The 14,940-nt window shown below is 34.9% G+C and overlaps 1 protein-coding gene across 3 annotated transcripts in view; it reads left to right on the forward strand.

Moving 5' to 3' along the window:
- Nucleotides 1-14,940, forward strand: part of PTPN4 (protein tyrosine phosphatase non-receptor type 4) — a 113,552-nt gene that overhangs the window by 90,788 nt on the left and 7,824 nt on the right. For all 3 annotated transcript variants that reach the window (XM_081937942.1, XM_081937941.1, XM_081937943.1), the window contains 8 exons: nt 239-395; nt 3,752-3,918; nt 5,770-5,860; nt 5,940-6,001; nt 6,718-6,864; nt 8,714-8,842; nt 10,824-10,972; nt 12,345-12,480. In XM_081937942.1, the coding sequence (XP_081794068.1) occupies nt 239-395; nt 3,752-3,918; nt 5,770-5,860; nt 5,940-6,001; nt 6,718-6,864; nt 8,714-8,842; nt 10,824-10,972; nt 12,345-12,480 (1,038 nt within the window). The remainder of the gene's footprint in view (nt 1-238; nt 396-3,751; nt 3,919-5,769; nt 5,861-5,939; nt 6,002-6,717; nt 6,865-8,713; nt 8,843-10,823; nt 10,973-12,344; nt 12,481-14,940) is intronic.

The following is a 14,940-nucleotide window of genomic DNA, read 5'->3' on the forward strand; positions in this document are numbered from 1 at the left end:
TTTCACATGCTGCTACAAATCTGCAATTGATAAAAAAAGTGAAAGCTTCCAAAATCTTTCTCACAACTACTCCAGTGGGGAAAGTATATTAAACAAGATTGGTTATTTGTACACTGGACTGTGATTTAGTATTATATCTAATTTTTCAGTATCTCCATTTTGTGTTTTTCAGCAGTTAATTTAAAAAGAAAAGGCACTTCTCATATCCGCTAGAATAAAACTTTGTTTCATGTTGCAGGCAGATGTTTGTGTCCCTCGTTTGAATGAAGGTGACCAGGTTGTATTGATTAATGGCAGGGATATATCAGAACACACCCATGATCAAGTTGTTATGTTTATTAAAGCTAGCTGCGAGCGGCATTCAGGGGAACTTGTACTTCTTGTTCGACCAAATGGTGAGTAATTTTACCTGTACAAAACATGCTTCTTTTTTCCCTGTTACACTATGCTTTTATTAGAACATTTGTGAGATTGTCCTTATATACCCACAGTTTCAATGTAATGTAAATTATCACCTTGGTTTCTGTATAAAAAAGAAAAATAGCCGAGTCAGTGTTTGCCTTCTAATAGGGTACACAATGTTTAGTTATGTGAACATTATATAAGTGTCCTAATCTGCTCAAATGTTGAGACTGTTGAACATTCTAGATATGACAAATTAATTCAACCTACACAATATAAGAAGGAATTTACTTTCATCTTTATGGTTTATTAGGATGGTGTAGTGGCTCAATGGTTAAGATGCTAGGCTTGCCGGCTAAAAAGCCAGCAGCCAGATTCGAGACCCAAATGCCACGTGACAGGGTGAGTTCCTGTCCTTGCCCCAGTTGCTGCCAATCTAGCAGTTTGAAAGCATGCAAATGCAAGTAGATAAATGGGTACCACTTCATATTCAAATATAGATAAATAGGTACCACTTTATTGAGAAGGTAACAGTGTCCATGATGTCATGGTAGCCATGACCACGTAAATTTATTCAGAGACTCAATGGCCCTGAAATGGAGATGAGCACACACACACACACACACCCTATAGTCAGCAACAACTAGGGGAGTAAAATCTACATGGACTCCTTGTTTTATTTCTTATTACTTTGGAATAATTGTTTAGTTTAAAAACACCACTTAGAATTTTTATTTAGTTCTATATACTGCATACATTTTTTAAATTATAATAGTAAAATCATATACAAACTAAACTTAAAGAGAGAGAATTTTACTTATAAAGATAACCTTTCCAGCTTATTCATTAATAATAATATGCATATATCTAATGTATCTTTTCATAAGTTATTTTTTCTCCTAAAAATCCAGAAATATTTGTCTTTCCACTAAAGAAGAAATTTCACTTCTCTGGAGCATTTTGCTACAATTTTGTATTCTCTTCATGTGTTATTAATTGAAATGAGTAGCTAGAAATTATAAATATTTTGATTGCATGAAACCATAGGTTTTTTTTCTAACAGTTATTTCTATTACTTCATTCAAATTTTATTATCCTTTGAGAACTGCCTTTCTTGCCTTTTTCCTGCTTCTGATCTTTTTATAATTGTTTCTTTTATTATTTGTACCAGTATATTGTTGCTCATCTTATTGTTTTTAATGGAAGTTACAGAGCTTTGTGCTTTCATCATTTTGGCAAAATTTCCACTTTTTAAAAAGAAAGCTTCCTTTACTTTTTATAACTGTTTTAGCTCTGGGCAGTTAGTGTTCCAAAATTAAGAATGCTGTCTTACATTCATTTCTTTGGATGCAAGCCTCATTGAACCTAATGTGACTTATAGTCTGAACCAGTGCATTTTATGTTTAAGTATCTCATTTTTAACTTTTTCTCTAAACCAGATGAATATAACATTTTCTTAATGAACTTTTGTGTAAACCATTGTGGCATCTTGTTGGCTGAGTATGAGATACATAATTCTGGTTTATTGCTCAGTGACAATATAGGAACATTTAGTAGAAAAATATAACCAGAAATAAAACGAGCTAAGCAGGTTGAAATTGCTGCATTAGGTCAACAAACAAGAGTGTATAATTTTAATCCATTATTTGTGTACGTGTTTTGAATTCAATTTTCTATATCGTGGCTATTAGAAACAAACTTGATTATGTATTCTATTTTAACTTGCCAACCTGTGCTAAAAGCAGCATTCATTTAAATGAAAGCATTTCAAATTAAAAAGCAAAAAACCATAATTTTCTCCTCCACATTTTTTTTCAGTTTTGTTTTTGTTCTAACCAGTATTAATAAAATATGCTTGTTTTCCACAAATACTGTCTGGCACATAAATGTCAAATGCATGCTGTTTCAGACAGGAAACATATGGAGCATAATTGTTAAATGATAATAACATGACATCTAGTAAAAACGACATCCTTTCTTTTTGCCTGCTCAAATCTTGGAGATGCTTCTCTACTGTGTGATTCCCGGATCTACTGTAAAGGGTTAAAGGAATCCTCTGAAACAGATTTCAAGATTATAAGGATAGAGAGAGAGTAATTACCTGAAATACTTGCACTTCTACTGGACTATGCCATAATTCCTTCTGGGATGACTTATTCTGAATTTCAGAAGTTAGTCTGAGCAAGCCCCGAGTCATCTGGATTTCATAGGTGGCAAGGCTTCAAGGAGGCTCTCAAATATTCCAGAGTCCTGTATTCTTCACAAGCAGATCCTGATAACCTGTGCCATGTCTAGTTTGTTTCAATATTTTTCTAGTTGAGGATAAAGACTGAGTCTAGATACAGGATAATGGCATCTGGCTAAATGATGTAGATCATTTTGTCAGTCAAAAGTTTATATCTTGTTAGCTTTATTATTGCTTTGCAGAGAAGTTTGAAGAAATAACTGAAGGCTCCATGATGATAGTGGTGACTCATGAGTAAACCATAATATGGACTCTCTTGATGTGAGGAAGGGCTGGGAAAGATGCCATGTTCCTTAGTACCAGGATACTTGATTGCAGATTAAAATCAAGGCCCACTTAAAGGTAGATAGGATGTAGATGCTGACCTTATTTGGAGCATTTTTCAAGTTTTGCAAGGATAGTAAAAATTTCAAGAATAATATACAAATGTGTTTGTTGGCATCTCGCCTTTATTATTTTTACAAATAACTCAAAACAGGGAACAATATGCAATACACCTTTCTCCTCTATTTTCCCCGTAACAGCAACCCTGTGAGATGAGTTGGGCTGAGAGACAGTGACCCAGCTGGTTTTCATGGCTAAAATGCGACTTGAACTTACAGACTTCTGCTTTCTAGCTTAGTGCTCATCAGTCACTGTCTCCCAGTTTCCAGTCTAAAATGGAATACCCAAAGAAGGGGAAATGGAGAAGGAAGGTGGAAAAAGAGCTCAAGCACCAGTTCTTATCTGACCAGTTTAGACAAAAAGTTCAGCAGTATGCTGCCAGCTGGCTATCAGATGGAGAGAGCCAAAGGCAGTGAGTTTCTCATGTAAAGTATTAAAATAGCTCTACTTCTGTTCTCTCATGTTATTTGGAAGCTCATGTTTCTAAGTTCCTCTACCGATATATGTTAATAGTCATCTGCAGTAGAAGACTGTATACAAAAAGGTGCCACTTAAATCCAAACAAAAATTAACACCTAGTTTTATTCACAATACTTAGATCTTTTATACCATGTTGTAATGTCACATTTTCAACAAAAGCATTACCTAAATATATTTGTTTCCAAGCAGTACAACTTGACTCCTCGTCTTAATAATTCTGCTACTTTTGGTTTATTATAGCTGTTTACGAAGTAGTAGAAGAAAAGCTAGAAAGTGAGCCAGATTTCCAGTACATACCTGACAAGTCCCCACTTGATGGCATTCACCAGGATGACAATGCTCTGAGAGAATCAATGTTTCAACTAGCGGAAGGACTTATCACTGGAACAGTCCTGGCTCAATTTGATGTAAGTAATGTATTTCTAGATATTATATTTGTCTGTGCACCTTCTAGTTGAGAATTTTGGATTTTTAAAAAGCCACAGGTTCAATTTAGGGTAAGGACTATTTGGCAAACAATTTGCATTGCTTCATTGAAATTATTTTCTTCGATTAAAAAAAAAATTAGGATAGCATAATTATCCAATAATCTTAGTCCTCACATTAAAGGAAAACTTTTTAATATAAATATACATGTCTCTGAATGTTCCCTAGCTAGTATTTTATACATTCCCAAATGAATAAAATAAGAATATTATTATTCAGTGAGAACAGTGTTACTTCAAAGCTATACAAATATCTCTATGCATTACAAAGCATGTTGAAATGTAGATCTGCAAATATAGATCAGATATTACCTTGGTCTAATCTAAACTGCATGCTTTAAGGCAGAGGAAGATACTTTCTTTTTTCAGGATAACTTTCAGTTTTATTCATTTGCTTGTTCTTTAATATCTGATATTGCAAAAAGGCCACATCTGTTCAGATGAATGGGAGGGAACAGAGAGAAATAGTGGCCTATCTTATGTGGGAGGACCTTACAATGTTTCATGCTGTTATCACCATCCATCCGAACTATTGTAACATATTGTACTTTGAACTGTTTTTTTAAAACCACTCAGAAGGTGCAAATAGTCCAGAACATAGCAGCCCATGAATTCACTAACACAAGGCTATGCTGTGGACCAGTAAACTTCTGAGTGAAACTTAAAATGTTAGTATTAATTTATAAAGCCTTTTAAGGCTTAGCCATCAGGGTATGTTTAGGACCTTGTGATTTCCCAACTAGAATCAGCCCAAACTATATGAGCTGCATCAACAGAGGGATAGAATCAAGATCACGTGAAGTGTTAATACCACTTTATAATGCCTTGTTAAGGCCACACTTGGAATACTGCATTCAGTTCTGGTCGCCACGATGTAAAAAAGATGTGGAGACTCTAGAAAGAGTGCAGAGAAGAGCAACAAAGATGACTAGGGGACTGGAGACTAAAACATATGAAGAACGGTTGCAGGAACTGGGTATGTTTAGCTTAAGAGAAAGAAGGACTAGGGGAGCATGATAGCATTGTTCCAAAATCTCAGGGGCTGCCACAAAGAAGAGGTAGTCAAACTGTTCTCCAAGGCACCTGAGGGTAGAACAAGAAGCAATGGGTAGAAACTAATCAAGGAGAGAAGCAACTTAGAACTGAGGAGAAATTCCCTGACAGTTAGAACAATTAATCAGTGGAACAGTTTGCCTCCAGAAGTTGTGAATGCCCCAACGCTGGAAGTCTTTAAGAAGATGTTGGACAGCTATTTGTCTGAAACGGTATAGGGTTTCCTGCCTAGGCAGGGGGTTGGACTAGAAGACCTCCAAGGTCCCTTCCAACTCTACTATTGTATTATGTATTTCAGAAGAAGTAGCTGGTGGGTTCCCACTCAGGAAGTGAAAGAGACAGAGGGCAGGAGGTGTTGCTTCTCAATGACAGTGCTGGCTTTTTGAAAGGTCTCCTGGCTGAAATTAGGTTGGCCTCATTCCTAATTGCCATCCACAGAGAACTTAAAACAGGCATTCCTATAGCATTCAGGGACTGATGCCATTTTTAATTTTTGTATTTTTAAAAATCTAACCATTGGTGTTTTTATTACACACAATTAATGGTCTTTAATTTGCAGAGCAAGTTAAATGCAATAAACATAGATAGAGAGATAGATAAATTCTACTTTATAATATATAGGAAAGCAGGAACATATTGTGAATTGTTATGTTACTTGCACATACTGATACTCATTACTGATATTCTGCTTTTGTTATCTAATTATTTGTTGCTATTTAGCAACTTTATAGGAAGAAGCCTGGGATGACAATGTCTTGTGCCAAATTACCTCAAAATATTTCCAAAAATAGATACAGAGACATTTCGCCTTGTAAGTACTTTTTTATGTGTGAGTAAACATATTGCCTTTAGTTGTCATTTGGAAAATAAAATGTTTATCTTTATTTCAGATGATGCTACACGGGTCATTTTAAACAGTAATGATGATTACATCAATGCAAATTATATAAATGTGAGTTGACATTGATATTTTTTTCTTTATTTCTTCTGTTTTCAAGGTAAAATAGCTCAACATTTTAGATGTAGAAACTACAAAAAAATAGTTATTTGATTTACTTCAATAATGTTAAGTAATTAAGCTCCCCGTTAGAAGAGCGAGTATGCAGAGAAGCGTAATGAGAGTGATATGGAATAACACGCACAAACCAGCATACAGAGACACTGATTAGTATAAAAATATAGTAGTTTACTATGTAGAAATATAGAAGTATTCAGAGTCCAGTTAACAGTCCAAGTCATACACGGTTCAGTAAGTCAGTTATCAATATTCTCAGTTTAACCCACAAAGTAGCTAACAGTAGCAAGACTCAGTAACTCACGATACAGTATCAGATCAGCGTCTAACAAAACAGAGAGAGAGAGATATCTAACAACCATTCTGGCTCCCTCTTATAGCTGCTTGAAGTAACAAGCCAATTACATCTGTTAAGCATTTAAAGCAACAAGTAATCATAGCTTATATACATTGCCAAGCCAAGCCTAGGGTTACATCCCTAACAAATAAGTTACACAGTGGTCAAAGTTCCTGCATTCACTATAGATGCAGAAACTCTTGCACAGATTTTAATATATTTTCTAGCCTTCTCTTGAAATTAAGTTTGATCTAATTTAGAGCATGTAAAGTTTTGACCTTTCTAAATGTTTTTTTGCAAATGTCTTTATTTTTAGATGGAAATTCCTTCTTCTAGTATAATCAATAAATACATTGCCTGTCAAGGTCCTTTGCCCAACACTTGCCCAGATTTTTGGCAGATGACCTGGGAACAAAGCTCCTCAATGGTTGTTATGTTAACCACTCAAGTGGAAAGGGGCAGAGTAAGTCCTCAATTGTAATTTTTACAACTAATAGATGCCAAGAGGCTGGCTTTTATTTGGAAATTTGTTCTTTCTAAACTGTGTCATTATTTGAGGTTGAACTATTGCTTGATTAAATATTGATATTGGTCATCTTTAATAATTTTCTCAAAATGAATGAGGTAAAATTGTGCAACATAGATCACATTTTATAATAATGCTATGATGGTATGCTGTAGCCCTACATTAAAATGGTGGGGGGACGGGACGACACAGGACATGTTACCTTGCCATGATCCCATGTTAAGATAAATTGCTGGTATTCTGCCAGTTCACACCGGCTCCACCCACCCACCCAAACGTCATCACTGACCTTCTGCGCATGTCCAGATGTGTCACATGCAAGCTCCCACTACTAAACCGATAGTGAAGAAAAGAGGATACCATTACTGGTATAGAACTATGTAGTGTTCACTCTTTAGAAACATTCACTACTAGAAAAAGAGAACTCATGCCATACATTTCCAGAAAGGTTGTCAAAATAAATTATAAATTGAGTAATTAAATATAAATTAAGTAAGTCTTAAAAATAGATTTTTTTAAAAAAATTTAAAGTTTAAAAATTCTTAGTTTAAGAATAAGTCTTAAAATAACAAACTATGAGTTAGTCTGAAACTTCTTTTCTGCATGTTCAAGTTTAAAATATATGATGACATGGCTAAAAGATTTAACCAAGCTATTCAGTTCAAAAAGTCATCTTAAGACATTGCATTAGTTACAGCTTTACGTGTTGATTGAATATTCTGGTTGTTCCTCTAGAATAAAAAAAATTAAGGATTTTTATCTGTGAGAACTCTTCTACTATATATTACTACATCTTATATGTTCAGAGAAGATTTTCTGGTTTATCAAAGGGCATTTTTACAAATGACAAGATAATGCCTTTTTTTTCTCTTTAGCCTGGTCTAGCATGTGTACTGAGTTCTTGAGCAACATTTAAAAAGACAATAAATGCTATTGTATTTTTAAAAGAGTTTGGAGGGGGCAAAAACCAGTACAAATTAGTGATATCAAATTCAGTATTATGATGCAACATCAGTTTGGTGTAGTGATGAAGGCACCAGGCTGGAAACGAGGAGATTGTGAGTTCTAGCCACACCTTAGGCATAAAAGCAGTCTGAGTAACTTTGGACCAGTCACACTCGGCCCATGAGTCACTCAGGCTTGGATGACAAGCCAATCAGCCAATTCCTGTTGTAATCAATGGCTCAATACTTGGTTGATTTCCCCCCCCCAAAAAAAAAATTTGTTCTGCGCTTGAGAACAAATGCTAAGAAGAAGAAAAATCAGTATTATGAGGATACTTAATATTAATGCCAATCAGTTTCCAACAGGTTGAAAAGGACATGTTCCTATATTAAATGTACTTACAAAATATGAAATAATTTTATCCAGTTAAACCAAATCTAACACAGCCCTTACTAGGATTGGTCATCTGAGGAATATAAAAATGCATTACTATGTACCTTTTATTTTTACTTTATACCACTAGTTTCTAAAAGTGACCTGCATCATCAACATAAATGCCAGGCTCAATTATGTTCCATGTTGAGGATTACTTGTATGTAGAAACCTTTTTAGTTGCAGTAGCAATAATAATAACATTGACAAAATCACCATCAGTCAGTTGCAAAAAGCAGCTTTACTTGGAACTGTTTGCATCCTGATATCTTTAACACCAGCAAAAAACATAATCTGCCTATCCCAAGTCTCTGGGAAGAATTGATAGGTGGATAAAAATATCAAATCCAATCTGAACGGAGCTGATATGTGACAAAGCATAATAGTAATGATAATTTGTTGACTTTAGGTAAAATGTCATCAATACTGGCCAGAGCCTGGCGGAAGCTCTTTATATGGGAATTTCCAAGTCACCTGTCATTCAGAAGAAGGAAATCCTGCCTATGTCTTCAGAGAGATGACATTATTTAACTTGGAGGTGAGACATTCAGTCTAATTGATCCAATTTTGTGAAATCCATTAATTGAATTCAACTGAGGAAGAGAATATTTCTAGCTCCTGATTGAACTGTGGGGTCCTTGGTGTTCTCTAAATTTGGTTGTTTTCTTACACAAGTTTCATTACCAAACTACGTAACACTCTAGGCAGGAATAGAGTTGGCTCTCGTTTATATATTAGTTGTTTGCACTAGTTGGTGGGATGGTCTGGCTAGTTCCTTATTAGCCTGTTGTTTACTGTCAGTTTGCTTATCTGAGTTAGTGATTCCTTGACTTGGGTATTCTTTACTTCTTGATTGTTAGTCTAGTGTTACTCTTGGAAGTCAACTCGCCATATAACTTCATTTCGTCCATATCATTTTGACTTTTACTTCCCTGTCACAATGGAGAGAGTTCTAAAGCATTAACATATTATTGCTAATATTTTATTTAAAACAAAGAAATAATAATACAATATCAGAAATTAGTTTTTAATTATTTTGCTATTATTTATTGCGAATTTTTTTAAAGAATAAGAAATGCTGATGTTTAATAGTAGCAGTAACAAGAAAAGCACATTAATATTAGCAGTACGTTAGATTTAGACATAGGGTAAAGAAACTATAACTAGGACCTTATAGAGAGGTGGCCTTTGACTTACGACTGTTCGTTTAATGACAGTTCAGAGTCATCATAGCCCTGAAAAAAATGGATATTCAAATACTTGGCAGCCAGCAGGCATTTACAATGGTTTGTCACATCTTGCGCTCATGCAGTCATGATATGCAACCTTCTCAGTTGGCTCTGGACAAGCAAAAAAGTCAATTGGTAAATCCAGATTTGCTTAACAACCAGGGTGAATTGCTTAATGATTACAGTGATTCACTTAACAATCACAGTAAAAATGAATTGTTAAGTGATGACTCAGTTAACTGTGTCACTTAGCAACTGAAATTCCAGTCCCAGTTGTGGTTATAAGTACAAACTACTTGTAGTCTAAAGGGGCCTTTCAAAATTTGGTATTTTTTTTCCATTTATTATCGTTTTTTCAGATTTCATATATGAAAGTTTTAAGATGTAACATGCTTACTTCATATGGTCTAGTGATTCCTGCAATAATTGACTGATATACCGTAAATTATATACATGTGTGTTGTATACATGTATGATATAATGTATGTTTTTGGAAATGCTCTGTTGAAAAGTGTTACTCTTAAAGAAATAGATGTAAGAGCACAGCATCTGATTTGGAGCATTAAAAAATCACTGAATCTGCTCTCTGTTTCATAAACAAAGAGGAAAGCCATTATCCATAAGGGTCTGTTCTGTCCATCCACTTCCCATCTGAAACAGATGGAAAAGGCCTTCGACCTGTGGACAGAGGAACATGCCGCTCATCAGAGTAATCTGAAAAGGTGCATGCCTTTCTGTTTGAGCACAGAGATATTTCGCCTTCAGTGCCTTCGACAGTGCCCTTGAAAATGGCTTACTTCGAGTCCAGCACTGCCTCCTTGATCCAACCAATGGACCCTCTACTGATGACTTTGCAATCATATACTAGTTACTATATTGTCAAGATGTTGATAACTATAGAAATACTGAAGTGCTCCAGAACTTGAGATAACTCTGTTCCCATAGGCTGAATGAGTGTTTAACTTATTTTGTTATTCATGTATAAATGTTGGTGTGCAATCCCTATGAATACCAAGGCCTAGTTTTTCAGTTTTATCTCTAAAGGGAACTAATAAATTCTTTTTAAAAATCAGCTCAACAGTATAGTTGGTTTTACAATTCTATGGTTTACAATTGTTATAACCTCTGCCTGATCCTCTCCATTATTTTGCTTTTAATTTCATGTCATGTCATTATATGTCACATGACACTAATAATTTAAAACACTGATGCGGAATTTACTTCAAAAGTTAAGTACGTTTTAGGAGAATATTGAATGCTTATTTTAGAGAAAATATTGTGTCTCAATAGAAAAATGAAGATCGTCCGCTCACTCAGATCCAATACGTAGCATGGCCTGATCATGGAGTTCCTGATGATTCTAGTGATTTCTTAGATTTTGTATGTCTTGTCCGGAAAAGAAGGGCTGGGAAAGAAGAACCTGTTATTGTTCATTGCAGGTATTCCGTCATTATGGAAGTTCCTGTGGCCTCTTTTCTAATGCCTTTAACTGATAATGTTATTTCATTGTACAATGTTCTGATGAATGATGTGGGACACACAAAAGCTAGGATGACATTAAGATAAGCAATTAAATAAGATAATAGTCAATAATATATTTCTTGGTTACTTTTGAATATCCTGTGTTGTAATGGATACAGATAGCTCTCAACCTTTAACCATAGTTGGGACCAGAATTTCTGTCACTAAGCAGTGTGGTCATAAAGGGAGATATCATGTGACCCCATTATTTACGGATGGCCATTTGCTATTCCCTGTTACCACTGTTAACCAAGAATCCTGAATCATTAAACAAGTACCCATCCCAATCCAAGTCATTCTAGGCATGGTCCCTCCCAGCCCTGAAACTCAGTAAGGCAGGGGACTGCCTCCAATTCCCCCTATTTGCCTCTCTCCTGTCTCTGCCCTTTTAGTTGCCCTGCAGCCTGCCTACCAGAGTGAGCAAGCAGCACCAGAGTGAGACTATACCTGCAGAGTAAAACTTTCCAGGAATTGAATGGAAAGTGAGCCCAAGTAAAGTGTGCCACTCTGCTCAGCCCTGTTTCTCCTCAGACCTCTTTCTAGCCTTCATTGAGTTTTTTCCAGAATGAAAGCAGCAGCAACCTCCCACTTCCCCCAATACTGTTGTTAGTCTAGGTCTGTAGGCAGTTATTCCCCTCTTAAAAAATATCTCCCACAAAATGAGGTAAACTGTACAGGAGTCCAAGCTCTATGTCTCTCCTTTTCTCTCCCCCCCCCCCCCCCGCACCTCTAGTTGGGAAGAAAGACCTTGAAGAGGGTTTAGTTCCTTGGAGCAAAACAAAAAAACCTACCCTCAAAATAGAATTTTTTGCACAGTAGTGTAATGCAAATAAGAACGCCAACCAATGAGAACGTCTGGAAGAGGTTTCATTTAACGGGAAAGCCGAGGGGTGGGTGTGTGCGCACAAGGAGCCATGTGCAGGAATGCTACTATGGTTGATTATTTTAGCTGCTATGAAAGTATGTCATTATTAAAATAAATAATGAAATCCTCAACACAGCTGTACTTTTGAAAAATGTTTAGTTTTCAGAGTTACAAGGTAAATTTCCCAAAGTAATCTACTTAAAGATGTGCCAAATTATTTTCAGTGGTGATTTATTTCCCAAAGGTGCTTTTTCAAGAGGCAACTGGACTTTCTTGTTTTTCTTTGAAAAAGCACCTTTGGGACAATTATGACCTGGATGATTGAGAATCTCTATAGACAGTGGTGATTTATGTAAATTATAGAAATCTTTTAAAGATTTTTAAAGTATTAAATTTGAAAATAATAACCTTTCTCTCCTTTGCAGTGCAGGGATTGGACGAACTGGCGTTCTTATTACTATGGAAACAGCAATGTGTCTTATTGAATGTAATCAACCTGTTTATCCTTTGGATATTGTAAGAACAATGAGAGATCAAAGGGCAATGATGATCCAAACACCTGTAAGTTGCTAAACAGAATAAACTATTACCGATAACATACTAAGGAAACATCATTTCTTGTTTGAAGGGAATGATATAGCCCAGTATACAGTTAGTTTTTGACTTTTGACCATAACAATGACTAGAAAATTTGTTGTTGAGCATTGCAGTTGTTAAGTGAAGCATTGCGTAATCGCATGTGATTTTGCAATGTTTTTCTTAGGTAAATCACAATAGTTATTAAAATAGTTGGGGGGGGGGGAAATCACAAAATACAAAGATTTGCAAAAAGATGATGGCAAAAGAAAGCAAAGATAGTACCAGTAGTAATAGGTGCTTTGGATGCAATCCCAAAACAACTGGAGCACCACCTAAACACCATTGGCATTGAAAATTGCAGAAATTTACGTGGAACAACCTACATGCTCTGACAATACCCTTAACTCCATCAAATAATGTCTGCCTATCCCAGGTCCTTGAGAAGGTCTTGATAGGTAGATAAAAGTGTCAAATGCAGCCTAAACATCTGGCTGATTGTGCAACTCTCCATAATGCCAAAGTCTTACTGGTATAAGTTATTGATAGTTGTTTTATACTGTATTCCAGAGCAGTTGAATTTTATATACAGTTAACTCTTCTAGAAAAGACCATCTGAAATAATTATTTTAAATCATGCTAAAATCAGTTGCACAATCAGACTTGTATTTAAATAGTCTTTTCCTAATTATGCAATCCCATATGGTAAAAAGATACTGTCTTAAGACAGCAGATGCAAGTGGGGTGGGGTGGGGGGAATCTATTTACCCGAGATGATCCATTTGAATTTTTGCCAGTTCTCCTTCTTGCTGCAGCTTCTTTGCTTCATACCATATTCTAACAGTTGAGTAGATTTTAAAAGAGACATATGAAGGCAGAAAAGCCCACTGCAAACATGTTGGTTTCATTTGTATGGATTCCCACCATGGGTATGCAACTCTGTTTTGCATATAAGCATATTAAGCAAGATTTCACATTTGAAGACATGCCAGATTCTTATATTCTGGTGAATGTAATCTTCAAAAAAACTATGTATTTCACATTGCAGCTTACTATAATCTCCTAAAAGCAAAAATGTTTGCTAATGGATAATTTTCTGCACACAATTGAAAAATATATGTTAGTCCTATTTGGCTCCTTGTATTACTCAGTTTTCTTATGGAGTGTGTTCCTTTATGTTTATAGTATTTGGCTCAGGATAAAATGTCATCATAGAAATATAGGCTTTAATTCAAAGAGTTTACTAGATACTACTGACTAGTAGTTTTAGGAGGAAAAGACACAGAACAAATACAAAATCAATATCTATTCTATACCATTTATATCTTGTAAGTTTTCTTTGTCGAAACATTATCAGTCATGTGTTACAGTTATTAAAAGAATGGTACACTTGATTATATCAGTGTCTTCATTAAAATCTTCCTGTTGCCTAGCCTTGGTTTTTGCCAAGAATATTATTTGGGCACCTCAGATATTTTTCTTCTATTCCATAACACACTTTTGTACATTCAGTAGAAGAAATTGGTAAGTTTCTTAGGTGAAAATATTCTTGCTAACATATTTTTCTGGATTAAGGGGCATACTTGTTTCAAATAAAGCTATTAACCATGCTTCACTATATTTAAAATCTGTAAGAGGAAGAACTGTACATTAAAACTTAAGGTGAATTTTAATATGAATAAGTTAGTACACTGTTATTTCAGTTATATAGTATTAGTAAAATTAGAATCAGAATTATGTTTACTTTTCCTTTGCAAATTTGCACATTTTCACATAATATCCACAAGATGGCATTATCTTATTTGCATTGTTCTTATTTTCAAACCAGTATAGTATTTGAATCATATTTCTAGATTCACCCTGTGCCATTAAAAATAGTACCCTGACACAATCACATATTTTACTTGATTTGCTTATTTGTTTATTTAATGGAGTTATTTGCTGCCTATCTGATAATGAAATGACTTTAGACATTCCAGTAGTATATCAGTAATTAATATATGCAAATTAAAATCTGAAAAGTTAGGTCTTGGAATAAAGTGCTAGTCATTAAAGCTACAGAATGTTGCAGTGTAATGATCTTCAGGATGGATGACAAAAAGGAACAAGAAGTGGTTTTTTTACGCTAATGTTAAAGAAAAACTAGTATAAGTTCATCAAGCAACACCTAGCTAACGAAATCATGATTTGGAAAGAAGTTTGTAGAGCATACAAACTGGAGCATACAAAATAGCAGGATAAGTACAGTTTTTATATATTATATATTAAAGAACCTAGAGTTCTTAATTCTATTAATCAGGAAGAGTAATTAATAAGGTATTAAGCATAAAGTATACAAAGAGTAACATTCAGAGTTGGAATTTGGCATGGTATTTTGAAAGTTTATTGTTAATCCTTGAATGTTTTCATTCTGCCATATAAATAATTGCACTTTTTTTTTTCCAG

This window comes from Natrix helvetica, assembly GCF_964273705.1.
Source record: "Natrix helvetica genome assembly, chromosome: 1".
In the NCBI taxonomy this organism is placed as follows: Eukaryota; Metazoa; Chordata; class Lepidosauria; order Squamata; family Natricidae; genus Natrix; species Natrix helvetica.